Genomic DNA, 14,500 nt, shown 5'->3' on the forward strand with positions numbered 1-14,500 from the left:
AATTCAAGCTACTCTTTCACTACAAATTAAATTGACTCTTATGAAGTTTCTAATGAGCTTGTAACAAATCAAACAAATAACATATGAAAGAGAGTTTCTTATTGGTACATATTAACCATGATGTGCTTATCATGACTTACTTTTCTTACCAAGTGACAAATAAAGAGATCGCTTTAAATCAGATATTTCAACACTTTTCTCACAGCTGATAAATATTTGAACAACTTACAGTAGGAAAACGGGTTTCTACATGCTTTCTCCTTCTCATCCATATATCCTCATATACCAGCAAATAGACTTACATGAATACTCTTTCTTCTTTGGCCAACATGACTATTGATTTTTTCGAGATTGATATCTCCCTCTAAAAAACTCTGATTTAGAATTGGCTGGATAGTTAAAAAATAGACTTAATAGATATTTCTTTAGATATAATTCTTCATATAAATATTTTTTTTGAGCATATAAAACAGGTTGAAAGTTGAAGCTTTCTGCTACTGCTTGAACTTCTCTTGTAATCCAATCTTTACTGCTTCAAATATTGATTTCTCTTTATAGAAAATTTCAATTGTTAAAATTCTTTTTGAGTTGAAAAGTAGACTCAAATATATTTTTTGTCAATATATGATTTACAATATGAAAAGTTAATTATTGAGGTGATAACATAAAAAAAAAGGGGTACTTGGATAGGAAAGAAAGAAAAGATATCATGTTGAAAAGGATCACATTATTTCTATTAAAAAGGATACCATGTTGAAAAGGATCACATTACCTCTGAATTACTAGAGACGATAGCTCATAAAGGATCACACTATCTTTGTGGATTGACCGAGTTGTCTCATATAACCCGCTCTCATAATATTTCACTCACTTGTTGTAATTTGAGTACAATGAGTGTCTATTTATAATAGAGAAAAAAAGGAGAATCCAATTACAATTAAATTATCATTGTCCCAATTACACCCAAAGTTAAACACTAAAAGATATGTCCTATAACAATTAAATAACTGGACATAAATAAAAGACTTACAAAACTAAAACACATTTAACTGAGACTCTTTTGTGAAACCTGCGGTAAGACTCCACCATATTAATTCTGGCTCAGTGAGACTTCTTACAATGAGAGTCATGTAAGACTCTTTTATATCTTTTCTTCAACACTTCTTTTAAAAAGAAAAAAAACAGATAAAACTTCCCAAACTTGTACCAATGATTTATTTGAAACCAAGCAAATTTCAGTTAAAATATTGAAAAAAAGAGAAATTTAAAGAACAATTGAAAAGTGCACACCGGAGAGCTAAATCCCATGTTCAATAAACAAGAGCACAAATAACAACAATGTGTTTTACATTTAAAAGATTCACATTTTTAACTCAATTTATTTGCGTAACATTATGATTTATTGACAACACATTGAAACAACAAAGAGGGTAAAATCATTTAAAAAAAGAAAAATGGACTAGGTTTCTCCACAAGAAACAACAAAGGAGGGGAAAATCATTTAAAAAAATCCTATTACGTGTATTTCTGACTAGGTGAAGCAAAGAAGGGTTGAACTAGTATAATTGGAAGAAAGAATAGTGGGAAACTGAGAGATGAAAGAAATAGAGAAAGGAGAAATGAGGAAAAAAAGAAAAATGAGGGAAGACCAAGTAAGAAGATAAAGGAAAACTTGAAAAAAAAAGGAAAGAAATTGGAAATCAAGAAGGAACTGAGATATAGAGAAATGAGGGAAACCAAGAGAAGAAATAGAAAAAGAACAAAAAGGAAAAAAAAATTGATCATAAAAACCCAAGTAGGTAGAGGAGAAGCGAGGAAGAAGAAAGAAAGAAAAGAAAAAAAAAGGAACTAAAACCAGAGGGCTTACCATTGCACGTCGATTAACTAATAGCCAATGTTTTTTTTTATACATCATCAGTAAACTTTGAAATATTATTGGTGCCTTTTTGAATTTTCTTCTTGTTTCTATTGGTTACCTTATAATCAAAACTGGTTGAGGTCTTGTCGTCCGTTTCATTTGTCATTTCACTTAACACAACAAACTTGTCAAAACTGATGGTTTCCTTTATTTATAGAGTTATAATAGAGACAATAGATGATTACAACTCTACAATTTGAGTTTGTCTCCAATTCAATCACTATTTCTCTTTATCTTTAGACGATGCCGACTGGATGGGGGTAAACAACGTTGTGGTTGTCGAGGCAAACGACGAGGAGAGCAACAACGGTGGCTACGGTTGATCAGCAATGGTTGCCAACGATGGAGGTGAAAATTTGGCGACATGCGGTGACAGCGGGATGACAAGCTGAGATCAATGGCAGCAAAGAAGGTGATGTGTGGGGTGGGATTTAGATGCGGCGGCGACAGCGGGGTTGATCGATTTCGACGGGAAATCGGTGACGAGAGAAGATTGAAGGAAAGCATGAAGGGGGGGGGGGGGGGGGGGGGGTTGTGATTTGTGCAACACTGGTGAGGATGGTTGCCAGTAGATCGGACGGCGGCGACGAGGATGTCTGGCTAAGCGGGCGAGGGTGGTCGTCAGTGACGGCTCATGGAAGTTCGAAAATAGAGGAGGGTGGTCGACAACGAGGTTTTTTTTTGTTTTTGAGAATATCGTCGACGAGATTGTACTGCTATGACGGAAACCTATTTGGAGAGACGGACAAGGGGAAGATAAAAGTACTATGGGCAGTAGTAATGGGCTACAACGACGAAGACTGCTTTCGATAAGGATTTCTAGTAATGTGGTTCTACTATGTAGAATATAGAAATGAAAAATAATATTGCCGTAATTATTATTGATCAATTGTATACTATTCCTAGAGTTACAATAGATAATAGAGATTGTAAATGATTACAACTTTATAATTTGTGTATCAAATTCAATCATTATTATTATCTTTATTTTATCTCTATCACTTTTGGTTTGTTTTAAAGGCTTGTCTTCTTCGCTGAGAAAACAAAGAAAAGAGCAAAACGGGCGGATCGTCTCAGGCTGTTCTTTCAGTTTTTGGAGTTTGGTGGGCGACACTGCAAAACCCTTTCGAGGTCCTGACAATCTTTCGGTGTGGTAGAGGACTTCTTCTATTGATCTTCTGAAAGATCCAGAAAGGGGAAATATCTCAGCGCTTGATCCGCTCCTCTGTTCTCTTCCCTAGGTCAACATGGCTTCAAACGCGGACCACGCCGGAACTTCCACGGAAGACCAAGCGTACCTGTTCGCCATGCTGGTGCCGAGTGGTGCCATCATACCAATGGCTTTGAAAATGGCCATAGAGCTTAATATATTGGAAATCATAGCGAAAGCGGGACCCGAAGCTCGGATTTCCTCAGCAGAGATCGTGTCTAACCTCCCCACCGGTAACCCGAAGCTGCTTCCATACTCGACCGCATCCTCGGCTTCTTGTCTTCCTACTCTTTCCTCACATGCTCTGTCGTCACAGGCGACGATGGCCGAGTCCAGCGGTGCTATTGCCTCGCACCCATTAGCAAATTTCTAGTACGAAATGAAGACGGAGTGTCCATATCTAACCTGGTGCTTCTTGACCAGCATAGGGCCTTCAAGGAAAGTTGGTAAGCATTATTATATGGTTTGAATTGGTTCACTAATTTGAGGAGAAACAGAATGTTCTGTTCATCGACAAGGAAACCTTCTGAGGTTCTGATCTGAGAAATTTTCTCAGGTTCCATATGAAGGACGCGATTCTGGACGGGGAAGGCCCCTTCGAGAAGGCTCACGGAAAGGAGGTGTTTGATTACATCGCCCAGGATGAGAAGCTGAACAAGCTCTTCAACAAAGGTATGTCAGATCACTCTATTATAGTGATGAAGCAGATTTAAACATACAAAGGTTTTGAAGACTTGGATGAACTGATGGATGTGGGCGGGGGATTCGGAACTTCCTTAAAACATGATTATCTCCAAGTTTCGGCGCGTCAAGGGAGTTAACTTCGATTTGCCCCATGTTGTTGCTACTGCTCCTGATTATCCAGGTATGGCAGGGTATCTCTTTTGATCTTTATTCCATATTCAATTTCTGGTTGGATTTAATTTTTAAGATTTGATGGTTTTGCTGATAGGAATCGTTCACATTGGAGGCGACATGTTTGAGAGCATTCCGCCTGCGAAGATCATTTTCATGAAGGTCTGAATTTTGTAAATCTTTTGTCTTTTCATTGCATATTATGGATGTCATTTGCTCTGAGGAGATTTTTTTTTTACTTCAATTAATTCAGTGGATCCTCCATGACTGGAGGGACGAATTATGCTTGAAAATCTTAAGAAACTGCTACAATGCCCTGCCGGACTCCGGAAAGGTTATCGTCGTAGAAATGCTTCTTCCGGTCACTCCAACTAACGATCTAGCGAGTAACTTAGCGTTCACAGGAGATCTGATGACGATGGCATATAATCCCGGAGGGAAGGAGAGGACCCAGACGGAGTTTGAAGATCTGGCGGTGGGAGCTGGATTTGCTGGAGTGAAGTATGTTTCTTGCGCATATAATGCATGGGTCATGGAATTCATTAAGGGCAATTAAGATGGACTTGTATAGAGGCTCAGGTGTCTCATGTCTGTACTGCGTCTACATGGGTGAAAATTTGTGTTTTTGCCAGAAGTTGAAAGCTTCTCTCATTTTCATGTTCATTTGATTATGTCAGTGAAAATGAAAAGGAGAGGCAACTTCTGGTGAAAAATTGTATATATAAGTGTTTAATTTGGAGGATTAAGCAGCGGTTTATGGTTGGGCTTTTAAAAGTTTGATGATTAAAATTTTCTCTCAAGTTTTTATTTCTTTTCTTTTCTGTGGGTTCCAACATGCCCTAAATGTTATGTTATTTTTTCCTTGTTTAGTTTCCTTCACCTAAACGATTTCTTCAAGCACACAGAGTCGGGACGTACCGTCGTCCTCACTGGGGATACGGTAAATTGATTGAATTCTTCCCCTGTGGGTTGTATTGACTACGAAAATGTTGCACATCTATTTGAATATGTGGTGTTTACAGCTTTGACCCAAAACCAATGTGGTATGTTGTATGCATGAAGCATAACTCTAGCCATTTCAATTAAGGTTTGATTTCTTTTCTAAACTACATCATTTTGTTTAGGAGTTTGAGGAGCTGAAAATTATAGTCTATACCATGCTTTGTGCAATATTTCTCAAAGTGTGAATTTTCAAATTCTCCTCTGTGATCACTCCTAATTTTGACAATGTTATTACCTTATTCTTTTTGAACTTTTCACATAGGTTAGTAAAGGCTAGAAAAACACCATCCTTGTGACTAGAAAATCTACCCATGTTGACCTTAAATAATCATCTACTACCACTAAGGTGAGACACTTCTCATTTAGGCTTAAGGTTCAGGCAGGTCTAACTAAGTCCATGTGGATTAGTTGAAGAGGACGAGAGTTTGAAACTACGTTCTTAGATTTGAAAATTTTTTGTTGTACTTTCCAACTTGGCAAACATCACAAGGTCTCTCTCTCTCTTATAAGTTTTTTATCTGATAGTCCTCTCACTAGGTTCTTTTTCACTAATTTATTCAAGGAATATATTCCTATATGTCTTAATCTTTTATTCCATAACCAAGATTCATCAAATTTTGCACCCAAACAGATGACACTAGTTGAGGGTATATTGTCTATGCAACATAGAGATTCCTATTTCTCTGTCCGTCTAAAATTAGTTCATTATTTTCGTTCTTTATTAAGCATTTGTCCTTTTCAAATGAAAATTTGTTTCCTTTATCACAAAATTGATTAATGCTAAGTAAGTCATGCATCAACCCTTCTACATAATATACATCAGATATGAATAAGGTTGGGGTACTGATTTTACCAACTCTTTTTCTGGTACCTTTGCTATTGTCTCCAAATGTTACATGACCTCCATCTTTGGGAATGAATTCAACCAACCTCATAGGATTTCAAAAAAAATTAGTGATAATAATCACTAAAAAGGATAACACTTGTCACTCAAAGGACTGCGATAAAAACCCGTTTGAGGGTACTCATAAAAAAAGTCTCAATGGACTTAAAATACCCATATGTATATAAAAAGAGAAACCAAGCGAAACAACACACAAGAGGTTGGCCCAAAGAGGTATACGAGAATTAAAAAACGATGGTAGGAGAAAGGTAACCAATAAAAAGGGGTACGTGGAGAAAGTAACGAAAGAAAAATAATGACCTTGATAATAAGAAGAAGACTGTAACGATAAAAAAATAACTTAATAAATTTAACCAAGTATGATCTCCAGATAATTTCATGATGGTGAACAAAATTTTTCGAAGTTGACAATCCAGAAGATATACAACCAAGTAGCAAAAATACAAAACTTGAAAACAACATTGACTATGGAAACTCTAATAATTGCATAACTTAACTTACAAATTTCTATTTCCAAATTGATTAGTCGATTTGAGGAAAGTTTGTAATCAAATACTAAGTGAATTCATATTTGGAATACTTTCAAGATTCTGCATAATAAAAAAAAAAACTTTCCAATAGTAGATTTTCTAAATTAGCAATACTTTAATAAATTAAACTTTCCAAAGATAAGAGATTTTCTGGGATAAAAAAAAAGGCTTAAGAAAAGAAGATAGTGTTGAAGTCAGACCAAAACCCTCTTATTAGAAGAAATATTTGGCTAAAAATTCAGATTTTTGGAAAAAAAGAAACTCAGTTCAAGTCAATGCAGGGAGAGATCATAAGAGAGAAAATAGGGAAAAACTCTGATTTTTGGTGGAACTAACCTTTAGTACTTCTATATCAATATCTCCTACAATATAGCTCAAAATCACAAAAGATTTGTTGCTAAAAAACCCTAGACTTGAAGTTATTTAATTTGACACAAAAATATTTGTTTTTGAATCTTTTATTACCTCTTGATTTTCTTCCTTCAATATCTTGACCCTTATTGATACCAATGTGAATATCTCTTTAAAGATAGATCAGATTCACATGAAATTTTCTCCTTATGAAACTAGAATTTAACAACTTTCATCAAATTATAGATTATAGATTATCTTCATAAAATATAAGTTTTTTAAGATAAATAATCTGATATATTTTTTACTTTGTAATCTGGCAGGACTGAGTACTCGTTCTTCTTTGGCTAACATGAACCTCTAGAAAACTCAGATTGAGAATTGGTTGAGAAAATAGACTTACATATATTTCTGCTCAAAAGTTGAAGCTTTCGGCTACTACTAGAACCTCTCTTGCCGTCTGACCTATACTGATTCAAATATCAATTTCTCTTTGTAGAAAACTCTGATTGCTAAAATTATTTTTACGTTAGAAAGTAGACTTGAAGATATTTTTATCAAAACAATTAAACTAACCTTGTCCTAATTACACCCAAAGGTTAACACTTAAAAATAAGTCCTAGCATAATTAAACCACTGAAGATAAATAGAAAACTAACATAACTAAAACACTTTTTAACATTAAACTCTTCTATGAGACCTCTTTCGATAGTATTTTTGACTTTGTAAGACTTCTTTTTGTGAGAGTCATGAAATACTTTTCCATATCTGCTCTTTAAAAAAGAAAAAGAGTCAACCCCTTAGCATAGGAGTCAACCCTTGTGTTAAGATGAAGAAAAAAAGGAGTCAACTACAAAAAACAAAAATATTTAAAAGAAGAAAATTAGAGGATTCCACCCCTTAGCATTGGAGTCAACCCCCACAAAAGCAGAAAATGAATGAAAAAGAAAAAAATGAGTCGACCACTAGGAGAAGAGTCGATCTATTGTTTTATAAATTCAAATTTTTGGAATTTCAGATCTTGATTTGGGATTCATAGGTCTCCAAATCTTGTAAGTGAACTAGCAACATGTTCATCAACCAAAATAAGATTTAGTCTGCGTGAGTTATAAGACATTGTGTAGGAAGGAAGTAATGAAAATCCCTTTGTGGGTCAAGGTTGGTGAGCCTAGCAAGTTATTGTAAATCGTTATACATATTTATGCTTGTGTAGCCTAATAAGCTATGAGAATATCCCCTTGTCGGTCTAGACTAGTGTGCCTAGTTAGCTATTGTAAATTTAAGTAAATATGTCTATTACAAGTTAGTTATTGTGGTCAATTGAGTAATATAAACCCTTGTGTGGGCAATATTATAATTGGCCTTAGAAGCGATTTGTTGTTGATGCCCTTCAGTAACCCTAACTTAGTTGAGCCTCAAGGTACTAAAACATCTTGGGGATGGACTAACAATTCATAGAATGACCTAACACATGAACGTAAAATGTTTCCAAAATCGTGTACATTTTGTATATAATTGTTTGCAATTTTGCCTTTATCATTGTGCATGAACATAAAATGTAAAATCCTCCTCTCAGTTTAAATTATTTTAAATTATTTTAAATTATTTTCAAAGACAGATACACACACATGAGAAGGAAAAATAGTTAAAATCAAGATAAGCACCCTCTAGGTTTGTTCATCACTGAATCTAGGACATTTTCATCAATTTTAAGTAAAAATTAATTAAAAATGTATGAACAAGATAAGCACATGAAGGGGAGAAGAATAGATAAGCTCAACCCTTAAAAGTATTTGTGGGACACAACGCATGGATAAGCATAGAGGAACTGCTTGTGAACAAGATAAGTATTTAAGAAGATGAAGTTAATCCTTTTGATTCAATACAATCCGTTTAATCAAATTGTATCAATTGGGGACATGGGCTCCTCCTTCTCTTCCAATTTTCTGGTTGATGAAGCCTTCCAAGTCCTCAGCAGGGGCCTCTCGATGTAAATAGAGGGGAAGGGGGAGTACTGGGCCCTTTCACAACTTAAACCACCTGCCCCAACAAAGCAAGTGATTAGCTTCTCTGCCGACTACGGCAATCAACCAACTGGTGTCGGTACCAACCTGTGTCGGCACCAACCGGGAGCAGGTTCAACTGATCTGAACACAGAAAAAGACGATCCTTCAAAGAAACAGAAGGTAAATTAAAGGACCATTCTTTCCTCAGAACGAAACAGATCTCTCAAAATCCCTTTCAATTCGATTGGAGAAGCAGATCTCATTATTTGAACTTTATTCTGTCAACTGAAAATATAGGTGGGTCGCCGGGAGTGGTACTCCCTGTTGCCGTAGCCATGTGGTTAGGGCAGATCATGACGTTGCAGTAGTGACGATAGCTCCCAACGTCAGCTAGTACTTGTCTCAGTTTTCTCCTTAAATCACTCTCGGCTCTTTCTATGCAGAAGCTGGATTTACTGGATTGGACTATTCCTCTGGTGTCTCTAAAGATGATAAATGAGATCTTAGAAGCCTTATCATGAATAGAAAAACAAAACTGGGTGAAAATCGTGTATCACGCTTGGATGAGTGCTTTACTCCGGACCCTACCAGCTAATCGGAACGGAGTAATGGGTTTAATTTAGTTTTTTCTATCTATTCTTATATTGCTTTCCAGTGAAGCCTGATCGTGATTCAAGTCTTATGAACAAAATTGCTGATGATGAAATTTTTTGAAAGAAAAAGAAGATTGGACTAAAAGGTGTGTACATGTTGCCTGATGAATGACACATATTGGCTTCTTAAATTTAAAGTTTGCCTAACGTGAAGCTAATGAAATTTAATTAATGGAATTGCAATGGTAAGTTGTTTTAATTCTGATTCATCTGCAAATGCGAATCTTCTGAAGAATTCCATCACGTCGGAAAGACGAACAGAAACGCGCAATTCGTGTAAAATATTTTATGCTTTTTTGTGAGCTTTTCACTGTAAGAAAAGGATATCGAGTTGACTCGAGTTCAGTTTTTCTAGTCTTTTCTGGAAGTGAAAAGAAATACAGCTGGAAACGAGCGAGAACAGGAGCAGAGGACGGATTTGTCATTTGGGAACGAAGCTGCTTTCGTCCCGGCCTCGCCTTATAAATACATGCGAATGTCGAGCACTCGTCTGCATCGATAGGTACTGCGGTCACAATTTGTTGGCTCGAGTGAGATTTCGATCCTTCGCAGCCATGGCCACCACTCAACCCGTACTGACCGATGCTCTGTCTCGCTTGAATTTCATTCCTTCTCACTACATAAGACCCGTTTCTGATCGTCCCAATGTAGGACAAGTTCAGTCCGACGACGTCTCAATTCCTCTCATAGATTTTGTAGGCTTCGAAGGGCCTAACCGGTCCAAGGTAGTTGCAGAGATCGGAGAAGCATGCAGGAACGATGGGTTCTTCCTGGTACGTATGCGGGATATATATTTCGTTCTTGATCTTTTTTTTCACTTGTGATTAATACTCCCCTGTTGTCTTACACGTGAGGTGAATTTTCTTATTTTCTCTTTGAAAGGTGAAGAACCATGGAATACCGAAGAGTTTGATCGAGGATCTCTTAAGGGTCTCGAGGGAATTTTTTCGGCTGCCGGAGTCGGAGAGAATGAAGTGTTACTCTGATGATCCCACAAAGTCTGTCAGACTCTCAACCAGCTTTAACGTGAAGAGAGAGAAGGTTTCTAACTGGAGAGACTACCTTCGACTACATTGTCACCCTCTCGAGGATTACATTGACGACTGGCCTTCTAATCCTCCTTCCTTCAGGTAAATCTGAAATTTCAACCACGCCCCCTCACCGTCAATGGAGGTCGGCTGTGTTGTCGCCCTAACTGATCACACCATGTGTGTAGAGCTTACTTTCAACTCTCTAGGCTGTGTTTAAATTTGTCCTTGTGGCAGAGACGTGGTGAGCGGGTACTGCAAGAGTGCTAGAGGTCTGGCACTTAAGCTCTTGGAAGCCATTTCAGAGAGTCTGGGACTGGAGAAGGACGGCATAGAGAGGATCCTGGGAAAGCAAGGGCAGCACATGGCCATGAACTACTATCCTCCCTGCCCACAGCCGGAGCTTACCTACGGTTTGCCTGGACATACCGACCCCAACGCCTTAACCTTACTGCTTCAAGACCTGGTGCCGGGTTTACAGGTCCTCAAAAACAACAAATGGGTGGCCGTCAATCCGATTCCAAACACTTTCGTCGTCAACATCGGCGACCAAATTGAAGTAAATCCCACCTCCCTTCCAAGCCTTCAGTTCACATTCAGCTTGATTAAACTCAGCAACTCGATCTCCTTCAAACAACAAAGAACCATCTAATTACTTCATCCTGTATGTACAGGTGATCACTAATGGGAGATACAAGAGCGTACTCCACAGAGCGGTGGTGAACAACAAGGTGGAGAGGATCTCCATCCCGACTTTCTATTGCCCCTCAGCTGACGCCTTGATTGGGCCTGCTGAAGCACTCATCGACGACAACCCAGCAGTCTACAAAAGCTTCACTTACAGGGAGTACTACGAGAAGTTTTGGGACAAAGGGCTTCAGACACAGAGTTGCTTAGATTTGTTCAAAACATAAGATTAAGCCACTGCTCAAAACTTTTATGATCGTAGAACTTTCGTTGATGAATATTGGAGACATGGAATCAATGCAAGGAGGGAGGGGATTATCAAGTTTCTAAGGCCAATTCAAACTTTACTACAATTCAATAGCAATTTTGCAAACAACAAGAAGAAAAATCATAAACACAACACCAAGGATTTTTGTAGTTGTTCATAATCAATATTTCAAATTGCTAATCCTTTTGCCATGGAACTTCTCCACCTTGGAATAAAAAGATCCACTAAGATAAACCAAACGATATCTATAACAATAACTCACAAGGATTTTAACTATAACACCTACTTACGGTCAACAACAACTAGGAACAAATACCTAGACCTAATTAAGAGATTTTTAATAGCTATTAATCAGCTTATCCAAATTTTGATTAGTTTACAAATGCAAAAGTTACTTGCTTTTCAGTTTAAACACGATAGTGCCTCTCAATAAGCAAATATTATAATCAAAATCAAATCAAGATTACACCCAATTCTAAGGTAAATATTTCAATAATTTAGCTGCAATATTGATGCATGATCTAAAGTTACAAAATACACTACAATGTTGGTAACGCTAGGAAGTCTATCAGTTAAGCACTTAATATGCAAATGTTGAATTCATTATGATGTAAGAATAAATTGATGCACTCTTAACAATAAGAGATTTAACTTTTAAAATTAGATATTAAAATCTAAGCATTGGAATACATAGCTTTATATGTAAAACTAAGAGTTTTGACATCCTTTTGAACTTTTGAGGAGGCACAAACTTGCAAAATTATTGAGAATCACTTATAATCTTTGAAATTCATTGCAACCAAGAAGAAAAGTCATTTGGGATGAGTTTTGATTAAATAGATACCTTTCCAACATCTAAAAAAACTTGTCTTTTAGTTGGAAAGGGACATTTTTATAATTCAACAAAAATGAGTGTCAATTCCAAAAATTATGAAAAGGATGCAATAAATCCCATTTTTGCAATTAAGCATATTGGCAAGTGATCTACAAATTTATGAGATCAACAACATCTGGATTTGTGTATGATATTTCAAGAATTTGAAATATTGTCATAAGGGGTCGACTCTTTTCTTCATGTCTGCCTTTTTGCCATCAAACATGGCTCCACTCCTTTTGTGCTCAAAAGTTATTGTTTTGAGGGATCTACTCCTTTTTCTTCCTTCACTACATTAGTAGGTTTAACTTCATTGTATGGTTTATTCTCTGATCTTCAACCTTATCTATAAGGGTTTGACCCCTTTTTGTGCTCAAAACTTATATTTTGTGTAATCGACTTCTTTTTTTACCTTTTGTGCCTCCATGGATGAATTCCTGGGAGTGAGATTAGCTCCTCGGTGTTCTTTAATCCTTCTGCTTCTTCTGCTTGTTGACTATTTTTTAACTCATAACCTACTATTTATAGGGTCAACTCCTTTTTGCGCTAATTCTTCATTTCCTTGTTGGCGCCTCAAGATGAGGTCAACTCCTTTTGTCCAAATGATTGGTTTTGCCCTTTTTTGCTACAAAAATTTCAATCATATGTCGTACTTAAATTTTTAATTTTTGATTCTTTGCATATATGGACACTCTAAATGAGAAGCACTAAACTTAATGTTCCTAGAGTATTTAGACTCTAGTTTATCCTGAATGTCCTTAGTTGATTTACAAGATAAATCAAATATCAACTATTTCATTCCCCAATTCTTTGAGCAATAGTCCTATGGCCATGATATCGTTATTTACTTTGGCAATATCCACGTTATCACATTTGCAAATAGGTTTGGGGATCAATTTATCATGTAATTTTTTAGATGGAACATGGTGTACATCATGAACGGATTCCTCTACATCAAGAGTCTCTGATTGAATGAGAACTTTCATTCCATACTCCCAAACTTGATATTGTATGCCATCAAATATTTGTGGGGTAGAGGGATCATGATACTCTAAAAATGCAAGGCTATCAAGAGTTATATATTTATATACTTCAAAGGGGATAGTGGCAAAGGTGCTATTATTGCATACTTGACTTGGGATCTTCAGTTCTCAACCTGAAATTAGTTTTTTTTAGTGAATTTACTTTGATAACTATTTGGTCTATCGAGGAACAAATTTAAGGGGGGGAGGGACGAAGAGAAGGGTGAATAACTTTTTAAGTGATCAATGTGCAAAATAGGTTTTTTGTAACTTTTTAAGATCAATGTGCAAAATTGATTTTACAATGAAAGTTCAAGCACAAGTAATAACTAAAAGGAAAAGCACAAAAACAACACATAATAATTTATAGTTGTTCACAATCCTCTTCATGGATGACTAAGCCACTCCTAAGGAATTTTACACCTTGGAGTTCCACTATGTCAAGGTTTCCATGTGGCATTTACATCCAATTGCCTCTGAAACCAATTGTTAGCCTAGGTGGCTTCTCAACAAGGCGGGGAAGGGGTGGTGGTGGTTGGGAGGAAGTGCGGTGTGAATTAAGATTCTAAATATAAAAATTATAGCACATGGAGTGCTATAATAAACTTCCAAAAATAATAAAGCAAGCACACACTATAGGCGTATGATTTTTTCTCTCGATGTTCTTCTAATGGTAGTCACCGTCCAATAATCCTTACTCGAGAAAATTCCACTAATTGATTTATTAATTGAAAATACAAATAGATTTCAACTCTCTTTAAGCCATGCGTAATTCCCAATTACACAATTGATCTTTCTCCAAGAGATTCAATACAACTAGATTTTGGTTGTAGTGGACATTCCTTTTCTAGATTTCAAGCTCTAGAATGCCAATTGATCTAGCTTTAAGGTACTAGAGAACCTCAACAAAAGAAGGTATAAAATACTAAAGAAAAAACAAAATTAGGTAGCTCTTCTCCAAGTGACATCCAAATCTCCAAAAATTTAAGCATGAGATATGATATGTATAGGAGCTTGATGTAACTTTGAATGAAAAAATAAAGAAGAGAAAAGGAAGGATTTGGGAAAATTTGAGGTATTTCTCTTTTAAAGGGTAAAATCAAAATATGAAGTTCAATTTTTTTTTTCCTTAAGAGATTTAGCATGCCAATATAAGCTCAATTCTTAATCCTTTACAAGTTTGGATGCCTAT

At 36.3% G+C, this 14,500-nt stretch overlaps 1 protein-coding gene and 1 pseudogene across 1 annotated transcript; both read left to right on the top strand.

Moving 5' to 3' along the window:
- The first annotated feature begins 3,165 nt into the window (after nucleotides 1–3,165).
- On the top strand, nucleotides 3,166–4,696 carry LOC137935528 (caffeic acid 3-O-methyltransferase-like; annotated as a pseudogene).
- Nucleotides 4,697–9,983: 5,287 nt separating this feature from the next.
- LOC137934629 (protein DMR6-LIKE OXYGENASE 2-like) lies at nucleotides 9,984–11,467 on the top strand. The gene is made up of 4 exons (XM_068779077.1): nucleotides 9,984–10,202; nucleotides 10,312–10,559; nucleotides 10,695–11,016; nucleotides 11,132–11,467. Exons 1-4 carry the CDS (start codon nucleotides 9,984–9,986, stop codon nucleotides 11,369–11,371), a joined length of 1,029 nt encoding a protein of 342 aa, XP_068635178.1. The 3' UTR covers nucleotides 11,372–11,467.
- The last annotated feature ends 3,033 nt before the right edge of the window (nucleotides 11,468–14,500 follow it).

The sequence above is a fragment of the Aristolochia californica genome, unplaced genomic scaffold (assembly GCF_029961685.1).
Source record: "Aristolochia californica isolate CCGP_79_NKW_82.1479 unplaced genomic scaffold, dmAriCali1.0.hap1 SCAF_6, whole genome shotgun sequence".
Classification (NCBI taxonomy): domain Eukaryota; kingdom Viridiplantae; phylum Streptophyta; class Magnoliopsida; order Piperales; family Aristolochiaceae; genus Aristolochia; species Aristolochia californica.

Bases quoted from the DNA above. Each gene is read 5' to 3' on its own strand.
- LOC137934629 (XM_068779077.1), top strand. From the start codon at position 9,984: ATGGCCACCACTCAACCCGTACTGACCGATGCTCTGTCTCGCTTGAAT. The intron at 10,203-10,311 runs GTACGTATGCGG...TCTCTTTGAAAG, and splicing joins GGAACGATGGGTTCTTCCTG to GTGAAGAACCATGGAATACC. The intron at 11,017-11,131 runs GTAAATCCCACC...CTGTATGTACAG, and splicing joins ACATCGGCGACCAAATTGAA to GTGATCACTAATGGGAGATA.